We start from the raw sequence: 12,895 nt of genomic DNA, 5'->3' as shown, positions 1-12,895 counted from the left end.
CCCTTCTACACCCTGAACTTCGCATCCATTATTCTCTCCTGATTGTCATTAGTGGTGACCCATCTCTTGAAACTCTTAGATATCTTCCTAACATTGTCACGAGGTGCTTGGTTCATGTATAAACGCTTCTTGGTGATCCTCGTGATGGCAGTGCGAACGGGAGATAAATGTTCCAACTTGGCCACCACACTCTCCGAGTTAGTGATGATGAGGTCCACCTGTTTGGGTATTTGTTCACCTCTATAGTGAGTCGGATCTTTAACATGTTAGAATAGCAAACTGTCTCTCAGAGTTCCCACAAAAAGAGTTGTAGAATTATTTACTTCACTTGGTGTAATTTCAGTCCTCCAGTCTATGTCGCTATAATTAAAGTCTACCATGACTACAGTTGTGTGATGTGTTTTCCCACTAGTTTGGTATTACACTTTTTTAACTTCTAAAACATCTCGCCTGACTAACGTTAACGCCCTGTCTAGAATATGAAGAAATCGTTCTCATTTATATTTTTAGTTGAACATCAAACGGTCATTTTCTTGTCTGTGTTTTTCTCTCTCAATAAAAGAATAATTATTATCAGATCCAGTAGATGAGTGGACAACAGCAGCAGCAGCAGGATGGTGGTAGCAGGAGGAGCACGGAGCCTCGTATACTTGAGTGGGATGGACCGGGACCTCTGCCTGCCATCCCCAACATTAACTACGCTGTCTTCATGCTGGAGTCGATGGCTGCTTACGGCGACGCTGTGGCTGTGGTCAGTCCCAAGAAATCCAGTGATAATTTTTGGTTGTAACTGGTGATGGATGGATGGATGGATGGATGGTTGGATATTCAGTAAAGTTGTCGTACAAGTTCATATAGAATCAGCAAGTACAGAGACTAACTATGCAGGTAATTATAAAAGCAATGTACTGTACATAGATCAGACCTCGGTATACAAAATGTGCGCACGATTACAAGTGAACTCGGCCCTATCCCAACCTGGCCTCGTGGAGAGCCCGGCCTCTTTGAGAACCCGGCCTCTTAGAGAACCCGTCCTCTTAGAGAACCCGGCTTCATTGGGAACCTGGACTCATGGAGGTCCCGGCTTGGCCCGAACCCAGCGTATACCTGCTGGATATAGTCCGGGTTCAACTGAGGTGATATAGAACATTGGTTAGTAGGTCTTAACTCTTGTTGCTGCCTACCTTGTTACCTGTCCTGGGTGGTAAGGTCGGGTAATTGACCATAAACAGATTGGAAAAGATGAAGCTCCTCTCGTAATCATATTGACCAATCATGAGCCTCGGTGCCTTGAGGTCAGTGACAGGACATGACATTTGCTTTAACTTCCTCAGTTGTCAGTCAGGAAGGTTCGCTCTATTACACTATGTTGATATTGTGTAGGAATATTGCGTCTGGATGACTCAACTGTCGCTACTACTGTATGTTTACGGGAGGCAATAATAGTGTACGTCTTTTACGTTAACGAGAAAATCGTGTAATAGTAAAGTCCTATAAAATGCAGGGGCCAGTGTCGCCCATGGCCTAAGTTCACCTGATGCCGTATAAAAAGACAGTGCAAGTATATAAAATATGAATCTAGAGAGTGTAGATATTAACACAATATATATATATATATATATATATATATATATATATATATATATATATATATATATATATATATATATATATATATATATATATATATATATATATATATATATATATATATATATATGTAATATTCAGAAATTTCAGAGTAATTTCAAATGCCCCGCCATGATTGATACTGAGCGTTCAAGGTCATCTGAGGGGAGGGAGCGCTGCCTGCTCGTAGCGAGAGATTGCGGAACTAGGCCTATATGATATTAAATGTAATTTACCGAATTAATAATGATGCGATTCATGAAGTTAAGGGACTATTATTGAATTTGAAATTATTATAGATCGTTTAGCAGTCTGAATAATGTTACGGGTGTCCCAAGGAGTTATTAGTTAGGCGGAAAATATGTCACGTAGACCTAAGCTAACGCCTTGAGGAGACGCGACGCTGGCTAGGCCCCAGTCCCGGAGAGCATTCACACAGACAAGACGTTCCTGCGCGTCCATCACAGAAATAGTCACGTGGCCTAGTCACCTGTGCTGCGCTATTGCAGTATAACAAGTAAGTCTCATTCGATCTCAGACAGGGTTAGATAGGGCAGTGATAAAGTAAACTAGAGCTAACAGTGAGTTCATTTCAGGGTTTCCGTCAGAACCCACTTGACTGGAGTTGACCGGAGTTGACTGCGAGAGATTGACTGCCGTTTGAGACTGCCGTTGATGATTGAGGGTGGCGATTGTCGCCATTGGACCGATCAGTGTAGGCCTGTCACTGTTTAGCGGGGTAGCAAAGGATCTCTTGAGTGAACGAGTGCTCCCGACAACTAAAACGACACGGGACCAGCATCAGCAGTGGGTGATCAGTTCTTACCACTCCGGTGCACAACCCCACATGTCCCGAGCAGCTAGTGAAACCCTCTTGCTAACGGGAAGCTAAAGTTTCTCTCAACTGTACAAGGTCTGATTGGCTCACTCCCTTCCGCTTTATGGACGCACTGGGAGTACACTGAGGCTATCTGAGTAAACTAATGGTCACACACTGAGACCGTGAGTCTAGGTCCCTAGGAGATACCTAGAGGAACATTTTCCCTCCCTTATTACGGGTGTAGTTAACACCATTCCTCAGACTGATATTATCTTGACGTGTGTAGTTTAATAGTTTCTAAATAATTTTGATAATATTGTTTTGAATGTTTGTGCCATTAAGTGGAACCAGAGTGATACTGTGATTTGATTCTTTTAATGCCTCTAATTGTTCTTCATAATTCTGATCTCAGGTATAACCTTGTTCCCCAGAGTAGTGGTTAGGTTAGGTTAGGAAGTGTACATCTGTTATGGTGCTATAATTTTGTTGAGTGCCCTTAAGGCCTATTCATTGTAGAGTATTTAATTTCTTAAATTTTATTACCATTTCCTCAGTGACTGATATTATTTTGCTGAAAGCCCTTAAGGCCTATTCATTGTAGAGTATTTAATTTCTTATTCATTTGTGACTGAGTATTTAATTTCTTAATTTTTTAGTACCATTTCCTAAGTGACTGATATTATTTTGTGAAAGCCTTAAGGCCTGTTCATGTGTGCAAGCAACATTTCTTAATACTTCAAATTTATTGTTGCCTGTGTTTCTAATAATTTCTATGTCATGTATAACTTTTATTCCCCAGAGTAGTGTTTAAAGTTTAAGTTAAGAGGTGCGCATATTGGTGTACCATTATTTGATTGTGTTTGTAGTGTTGGAGGGAATATAAGTGTCTAAATTTTACAGTGTGTCTCATTCATCCCAGTCACAGACGCTATCCTTCCACGGGTCACGGACAGTTCATTTTGTGTAGTAGATTTAAGTGTTCTTGTGCTGGTTCGGGATTTTTCTCAAAGGGGCGCTTCCACTGCCTTTACCATCTATTAAATTTTAATAAACCCCAAGTCAAGTGAGAAATTAAAGTCCAGCAAATCCCGACCGGTTACATATATATATATATATATATATATATATATATATATATATATATATATATATATATATATATATATATATATATATATATATATATATATATATATCATGTAGATCCACAATGTAGGACAGACTGGGAAAGCATTGCAACTCAGAATTAAACAGCACAGGTACAATATCAGAATTGCATCTGAAAGCAGTGCACTGTTCGTTAATGTTAAGAATAATAATCATCGCATGGATTGGGAAAACAGCTTATAAGTGTACAAATCATCATGTGTCACAGAAAGACTTTTGGTTGAAGCGAATTTGATTAGGGAATTAAATTCCATACACCGTAGTGATGGTCAATACAAAACTGATATGTTACACAAATTTATTTGTCAGTGGCCCAAGGTTAAAAATGCTTTGGAAACCTTGAAGTTATATGTAGGATAGATATTTAGTGGGTCCCATATTTTTTACCTAACTTAACTTGACTAGTCACGTCGCCCTTTCTCTTAAGCTCCTCTACGTGTGTGTTGGTGTTGGTGTGCGGATTAGTGGATATCATGATTATGACCTGACCTATTGTTTAATAAGGTCACCCTGTATATTTAAGCCTCTCTCGGTCCAGGTAATTCAATTGCCTCTGAAGAAGTCTTGAATAAAGACCAAAGCTAAGGTGCTCCATTGTTTCCCTTTTTCCTGTGTGATTTTATAAGGATTTATCTTATCCGCGACTTCATATATAGACAGTATAGTTGCAAACACAATGTATAAAGACAGTGCTAGAATATAAACCTTGTACATAGAGCAGAGATGTTTCATGTATGTAACGATTGTACTGCACATATATAGTACAGGTATACAAAAAATTTACATATACTGTACTGTATAGGTGTAATGTCCAAGCATAGGTTCAGGTATAAAGCGGAGATACAGGGTTTCAAATAAAGCAGATGTCTATTCAGTCATTGCCATACAGGGACAGTCTCACAAACAAGGGAGTAATTCAGGTGTAGTGACGCACAGAGACACTGTGTATCTGTGTGTTCCTATGTTACTGTTTCAGGAGGATGCTGACACACGTCAGCACTGGAAGTATTCGGAGCTATGTAGTGCTGTGCCGCGGGTGTCTGGTGGACTGGCGAAGGCAGGAGTGACACGGGGAGAGGTGGTGCTCCTTCTCATGCCAACACACATGGACTTCCCACTGATATTGTTGTCAATACTTCACTGCGGGGCTGTCTGTGTGCCCGTAAACCCATTGTATAGTCCAGGTGTGTACCTCGGGCATGTACAGTCGGCCTCAGCTCCAGCTGGTACAGTGGTTGACGCATTTTGTGACATGTGGCAACTGTGTTTGTTTACATCGTATTAAAATTACTGGAATGGCTCTAAGAACTTTTAAATAGTAGCCAGAAGATATGTTAAATAAGCAATCCACCTCCATCTCTTAATGCTAACATTTCTTGCATAGTTATACTTTTAATACTTAATACAGATTACAAAATAGAATATTCCCATCCAACTCACAAAGCGCGTCCAATCTAAGATAAAGTCTGGCCAGTGATGGAGATAGAGAGATAGAGAATCACATGGTGTACCTTCATCAGAGGAGCTGGTGCACGTGTTGAATGTAAGTGAGGCGCGATGGGCCGTGGTACACCCTGACGTGGCCCCGGCAGCTGAGGCAGCCTTCTCTCTCCTCCCTCATGGCACACTGAAGAAGATGTGGGTCCTGGGGAACGACTCCACCAGACCCTGCATCGCTCACCTCATGACCCATGACCCTGTGCCTCCCTCCACTAAGGTAAGTGGCAATTACGGTGGCTAAAGTGGTTAATGGTCTTTAGTAGTAGTAGTAGTAGTAGTTGTAGTAGTAGTGGTAGTAATAATAGTGTGAAAGAAGGGTGGTTTCGCATGTTTGAAGCATTACGAATATAGTGTAGAAAATTTACCAAATGTCACTGTGGAACCAACCCACCTTCCATTAGACAGTGAGAACCTTCATCACAGGACATCTAATGAAGGCCAAGTGGGTATTAGCGAGGATGCTGGACGCAGGGACAGCAAGTTTTCTTTGGTGTCAAGATATTCGACCCCATGGCAGCATTTCACCATAACCTGTCTCTTGAGGCTGCACACAGGAGGAACAAGAATGACAAGAACAGGGAGTATATTAAGAGAATTCAGAATGTGGATCAAGGCAGCTTCATTCTGGTGTTCACAATCTCTGGTGGAATGGGACCAGTGCAAGATGTTTCTAGGCAAGACTGGCCGATGTGTTATCTGAACAAAAGAAGCAGCCCAGAAGTTACATCGCAGCCTGGTTGAGATGTAGACTGTACTTCTCTCCGCTTAGGTCTACATTGCTTTGCCTCAGGGGAACGAGATCTTCGGCCCAAAGCCGACAAAGGTCGCGGGTATTGACTATTAGGCAGCAGTCTCTGAATGCTGCATAGGTGTGCGGCTTAACTAAGTCAGCTACGGTAGTTACTTTTTGATTAGGATATTTAGGTACTAAAGTGGTTGGGAAGGTGTGGCTAAAAGAGGAGGTTGGAGGCCACACGAGATAAAAAATAGCAGTAGTAGTGTGGTAGGGGTCATAACTGACCCTACTCATCAGATACAGTGGAGATCCAAGTCACTAATTTCTCCTGTTGTTCGACGTGTGGAGCATTATGCTGGGTAACTGTCATTGCATCTGTTCTAGCCCGAACCAAAATTGCACAAACTGTGAAAGTGTGAGAAACAATCGCTAATGTGTGGGATGCAGGAAGGGGAACAACTGTCAGAATCCCCTGGGCAGGGATCCGTCACAGGAGGACAGAGGATATCGCCCGGAAAATACCTCCTGACGATATCCTGAATGATTGCAGCGAGTCCACTCAGTCTGGAAATGTAGTGCCAAGAAATGCTCCTCCAACATTAGCAGAAGAGCACGAGGTGAATGACAGACAACCATCACATTGGAAAGGCAAGTCGAGGGAAGATGCAGAGAAATGGGTCAAAGAAACCTACTGAGAAATTGTCAGGTGGTCTCCATTAACCTCTTTCAACCACCAAAATGTTGGGCCACCAGAGAAATAATCCGGGAGATGACTCGCCTCACACAATATTACACTCACGACAGCTCCCTGGCCCCAATAACTCTCCACATACTGGCAATAATACCTCATCTATTCTGCCAGAGAACACACGCAAGGAGTAAGTGTAAGGAAAATGTGGCTGTAATGAAGAGAAGACAGACAACGTGGCAGAACGGGCTCTTGATAATCTCCTAAGTGAAGTAAGAACACTGCAGAAGAGACTGAAATCTACAGGAAACGGAAAGCAAGCCACTGAGGATGTTTCCAGAATGTTTGGTAACAAAATGCGTGTGGGAAAAGTGTCTTTGGTAGTAAGATCTCTCACAGAGGAATCCTCCGGTGGTGTTCTGCCAATAAACAGAGACCTTAAAACAACTGAAGGAAAAACATCCCCCTGCAAGTGCAGAGGAAGGCATCAGGTTTCCGGATTACTATATCCTTCCAAATACAGTCATATTCGAGAAAATAACAAGAGGTATGGTGTGGAAAAAAGCACTGAAAACACAGGGAGGGGCTGGCCCTTCAGGCCTGAATACAGATGGGTGGGGAATCATCCTCCGCACTAACAAGTTTGGCGAAGCAGTAAGTGATCTCTGCAATGCCACCTCCGCCCTTGCAAGAAAGCTAGCAACCTAATGCTGCCATCACCCATTGATGATGTAAGAGCAGCTGCAGGGAACCTGCAGGAGTGTGCTGGCCACCAGGTTGGGGTGAAACTGCCATTCACACTATGAGAAAGGTATTTGAGCAGCGTGGTTGTGAGGCAGTACTCCTGGTTGACGCCTCCAACACAATCACATAATCAACCGCAAGGCTAAACTGCACAACATCCAGATCAACTGTCCAAGCTTTGCAATGTATGTTGAAAACACCTACAGGAACCCGACAGACCTCTATATAACAAGCTTTAAGGCTCAAAGAGGAGATACCACCATACAGTCAACTGAGGGAACTAAGCAGGGGGATCCTGTTGCTATGGAAATGTCCACAATAGGTCTATCCGTGCTCCAACACACAATAAACTGTGAAACAACCAATGTCAAGCGAGTGGCATATGCTGACGACCTTACTGGAGCAGGAAAGGTGGAGTACATCAAAAAGTGGTGGGACCTGGTAACATCACGAGGTCCACAAATAAAGTACCACCCAAATGCCAGCAAGTCCTTCCTCATTGTGAAGCCAGAACACTATGAACAGGCAATGGAGGTGTTCGGTGGAAGTGAGGTCAAAATAACAAAGGATAACCAAAGACATTTAGGTGCAGTAATCGGCACAAACGATTTCAAGACCCACTATGTAACGGGAAAGGTAAATTGAGTGTGTGAAAGAAATTCATGCTCAACCGGAGATCACTAAAACTGAGCCACATGCTGCTTTTGCGGCATTTGGAGTCAAGCATTGCTGGAATTACCCGACGTGTGCTATCCCTGATAACGGACCCCTCCTCCACCCTCTGGAAGAAACCATCAGGGTCGCTTTTATCCCAACAATAGTGAAAGCCATTATTTAACCCCATCATTACCACCGAGACTGGAAGGAATGGGATTGACTAATCCAGTGGAGCTTGCTGCCACCGAACATCAGAACTCTGTCAAGCTCACGGCAGCCCTCAATGAGCACATAATAGCTCAGAATACAGCAAGTCAGGTGGATGCTAGCGAATTAAACATGATTCGACAGAACGGTAGCACAGCAGCACACTCAAAGTGATAAACGTCAACAACTGGTGCTGCAATTGTCAGAGAGCTGGGAAAAAATGTAGCTACAGCACAGGAGGTGGGCGTTTCGAACTGTCTAACTACGTTACCGATAAGGGCAAAAGATTTCATTCTTAATAAACAAGAATTTACAGATGCTATTGGTCTACTCTAAGGCATTAGGGTGTGTCATAGGAGGGAAGATCAGCTAAAACTAATGGCCCATCACTTTTTTGGTAGATTTTAGTGTATATAAACAGAAAATAATTTCAGTTTCAATATTTTGCAACCTTTTGCTAGGCAAATTTTAGCGTGAAATTTATCGAAAATCTAACGTACAGCTGCATTAGTGCATTACAATTAAATAGTGAACATTGCTTTCTGACTTCATTCTTTAACAGCCCAACTAACAATATTTTTTTCTGTTTCAGATTCTGATGCATTTATAAGTTGATAATATTTGCGATGGCTGCTTGTGTCAGGACGAGGAACCAAAAATCCAGCCATCTCAGTCACTATCTTGGGTCTGGGAGAGAGCTCCTGAAGTCGGAGTTGCCTACATTGAGAGATGCTTTGAGATACGGTGTTTTAATCAGGCAAATCAGTGAAAAGAACCAAAGAACTTACACAAAGACATTGCCAGTGATATGACCAAAGCTGTCTTGGCACAGCTAACGCTCAGTTCAAGCCTCCAGTCATAACAAGTCAGAAGAAGATTAGTGAGAGACTGCTAGCCAGTTGGGAAAAGGCAAGAGATATCTCTCTTGGGAGAGGAAAACTTGCAGTTAAGGACAGCTTTGTCAAGCAACTGGACCAGTTATTTGACATAATTACTTGCAAGTGCCCAATTGTTCTCTGTCCTGAGTTTGGATGCGATCGTGACTGTAAATCCGAGGCCCACATCCCTGTATTTGCAAGCGTGAACTGAAGATTCCTGTGATCGAACTGGCATTTGTCAAAGTACAGAGAGAGAAGACTGGCAGTATAGGGGCTCTCATGATTTCTAGCCAAGATATTCCGGAGTCCAAGAGACAGGAGGCTGCCACAGAGAGACAGAAGAGGAGAAAGAGTTGCCGAGGAAAAGAGACTTGAGAAGGCCCAGGGTGAGGTAAAAAAGGCCGATGATTGGAGTCAAGCTGATTCAGAGTTTAATGACTTCCCCATGGCTGATCCGAGTGCTGACCAGGAGAATGGTGACTTTGTCCCTAACCCAGAAAATAATGATCCCAAACCTTCCAGGCATAAGATTCGAAATAGGAAAGATATCCCGAGCATAGCTCTGGCCAGCATGCGACACCACACTGGTCTCAGAGAAACTGCAGAGATAGCAACAGCTGCCTGGGTTGACGGTGGTTTGATAACACCTGATGATGTTCACCTGGTGATAGATCATAACAAAGTAAGGAGAGCTCAGGAGAAACTTGTCAGTAACCTAGAAGAGGAGTTTGATAAGGGGATAAGAGAAAATGGAATCAATTGTTTGTTCTTTGATGGGAGAAGGGATGACACTAAAGTGTTCATGAAAGTTGGAGATTCTGACAAGTTGTTCCCTGCCATGGTGAAGGAGGAACACTACTCCTGCTGCAGTGAACCAGGAGGGAAGTATTTGTGGCATTTCACTCCAGAGAAAGATGACATCAGGAAACCAGCTGAGATAGTGGCAGATAACATTGTGAACTGGCTCAGAGAGAGGAACGTAGACCAGACCCTGCAGGCCATTGGAGGGGACAGCACCAACACGAACACAGGGTGGCAAGGGGGGTCATACAGTGGATAGAGCGGAAGATTGGGAGGAAGCTGGTCTGGATTGTTTGTGACCTCCACACCAACGAGTTGCCACTCAGACATCTGATCCAGGAGCTGGATGGCAAGACTCTTTCAAACAACAGATGGTCTGGTCCTCTTGGCAAGATGCTGGACTCTGCCACCGAGTTAGAAATAAATCCGAGCTTTGAAAAAATCACAGTTGGCCCTCCACTCGTTGAGCTTGCACATACTGTCATTGATGACCTGAGTACTGACCAGTATTATGGTTACATGATTTGCAGTGCCATCAAAACTGGGGTCATGCCTGATAGACTTGCTTACCTGCAGATAGGTCCAGTCTCACATTCTAGGTGGCTCACAACGGCTCTCAGGTTCTGCAGAATTTGGGTCGGTCATCATAAACTGAAAGGGAACCAGCTTCACAACCCGAGACTATTGTCCAATTCATCGTGAGTGTCTACTTGCCAAATTGGTTTCTTACCAAGGTCAAGTCATCGTTCTCCGAAGGTCCAGGCATATTCTCTTCAGCTTAGGCTCCTGAGGAGTCCAGCCAAGGAAAGGTTGTTCAGATTGTGGAGCAGACTGTGGGGAGAGATCTTCCTGTTATGCTCATCCCGAAGGCAGTTCTGCAGACAATGCTCTGCAGTAAGGATGAGGAGGAGAGAGAAGAGTGGCAGTCAAAAGATCTTGGATATGAGACTTATGAGGAGGATCTGGGCATGACAGAATCAGTTGGTGACGATTCCTTCAGGGTCAGGAAGACTCTGAAGTCAATCTAAGTGCCAAGACCTCACTGATCTCATAGATCTGGATAACATCCAGGCTGGCAGTGAGCCTCTTCTGCAGCCTCGCAATGTTCAAGTCAGAGCTTTCCTGGACAACCCATGCATGTCCCTGCCTGGCCCTCGCACACCCAGAGTATAGAGCGTTGTGTACAGCAAGTGAGCGAGGCCAGCAGTCACGTGTACAGCCAGGAGAGGAGGGAAGGCTACATCCGAGCTCAGGTGGTCAGCAGGGAGGTGATGAGTAGAAACAGAAGCAAGAAAGACATGTTCTCTATGGTGTGCAGCAACACCGGGTCGTAGTAGTAAAACCGGTTTTGTATTTGATGATTTTGTTTTCTAAAGGAATATTAAATTTAATAAATGTGTCAAGATCATTCGTTTCACTATTCTGGATCATTTCCATCCTAATAAATTAACCTGATACATTTAATAAGCTATTTAGTGGTGTTGGTAAAAGGGTGGGAATACTGAATTTTCATAAGATTTCAAGTTAAAATTTACCTAGCAAAAAATGAAAACTTTTCAAATCTGAAGATATCACATGATTCTGCACATAGAACTACATCATTAATACCATGGGCCGATTTTTCAAACTCAAAAAAAAAAATTCGCCTCCATATGACCCTACGACATCGACCACGCCAAGGTGTGTAAGAAAGGGGGCTTCGTATGTACGAGGCATGACGAAGTAAGGGATCTCACAGCAAACATGTTAAAGGAAATCTGCCATGATGTCATGGTGGAACCGACTCTCCTTCCATTGGACAGTGAGAATCTCCATCACAGGACTTGAAACATATCCACTGAAGCCAGTGTGGACGTCAGTGCTCGAGGATTCTGGACGCGGCGACAGCGAGCCTTCTTTGATATATGATTTTTCGACCCCATTACCACATGTCACCGTAACCTAGTTCTTGCTGCTGCACACAAGAGAAACAAGAATGACAAGAACAGGGCGTAGGAGAGAAAGTTCAGAATGTTGAACAAGGCAGCTTCACTCCTCTGGTGTTCATAGCCTCTTGTGGGATGGGACCAAGTGCAAGATGTTTCTATGCAAGACTGGCAGAGGTGTTATCCGAACAGAAGCAGCAGCCCAGAAGTTACGTTGCAGCCTGGTTGAGATGTCGACTGTCCTTCTCTCTGCCTAGGTCAGCATTGTTTTGCCTCTGGGAAACGAGATCTTCGGCCCCAAAGCCGAAAACAGTCGCACTATTGATTTTGAGGCAACAGTCACTGAATGCCGCATAGATATGCGGCTTAGCTAACTCATCACAGATAGGGTATATACTTTTGTATTAGGATATTTAATATTAAGGCAATACAACTGTGGCGGAGGTGTGGCTATAGGGGGAGAGTAGTAGTAATAGTGGTTGTAGACGTAGTAGTGGTAGTAGCTGTAGAAGTAGTTGTTAAAGATATTTATTAGTACTAAGAATAGTAGTAGAGGATACTATCCAGATAACACCAGCAGACGTCACCCTGAATGATAATACAGGAAGTTAATCCACTCAGATTGACAACGAAGAGCCAAGAAGTGCTGCACTAAACAGGGGAGATGTACCCAAGGAGAATGACAGACAGGCAGTCATCAAAATGGAGAGGACATGTAGGGTGAAGAGGCAGACGTACGAGTTAATGAAGCCTACTCAGAAACTGGCTGGTGGACCTTGTTACGAGTTGGGGATTTAGAATATAGTTAAAAGTCTACCCAGATCCCAACAGGTAACAACTATAAAAAAAAAACAAAGATAATCGGACTATAAAAGGGTAAACAAAGGATGCGAGTTTTCGTTGTATATAATAAAGTACCATAAATCCCTTAACAAAATATTCAGCTTATAAATTACCCTTAACCAAACTTAACCTAAACATTAACAGTATATACATATTAACAAAACATAAAACAATCGTGAAGCAAGTGGACGTGGGGGAGTTAATACAAAATATAAGTACTTAAGTGAGGAGCTGAGATGGCTGACGAGTAAGGCTGAGTATTGTAGAAGACGGTAGGTAGTCACTGCGCCGTAGGTTTAG

At 43.2% G+C, this 12,895-nt stretch overlaps 1 protein-coding gene across 1 annotated transcript; it reads left to right on the top strand.

Annotated features, from left to right (window-relative positions):
- The first annotated feature begins 577 nt into the window (after positions 1–577).
- LOC121862789 (4-coumarate--CoA ligase-like 5) lies at positions 578–12,604 on the top strand. The gene is made up of 4 exons (XM_042361100.1): positions 578–751; positions 4,593–4,800; positions 5,137–5,333; positions 12,374–12,604. Exons 1-4 carry the CDS (start codon positions 587–589, stop codon positions 12,548–12,550), a joined length of 747 nt encoding a protein of 248 aa, XP_042217034.1. The 5' UTR covers positions 578–586; the 3' UTR covers positions 12,551–12,604.
- The last annotated feature ends 291 nt before the right edge of the window (positions 12,605–12,895 follow it).

The sequence above is a fragment of the Homarus americanus genome, unplaced genomic scaffold (assembly GCF_018991925.1).
Source record: "Homarus americanus isolate GMGI-L3 unplaced genomic scaffold, GMGI_Hamer_2.0 scaffold2354, whole genome shotgun sequence".
NCBI lineage: Eukaryota > Metazoa > Arthropoda > Malacostraca > Decapoda > Nephropidae > Homarus > Homarus americanus.
This window is presented reverse-complemented; position numbering and strand designations above follow the sequence as displayed.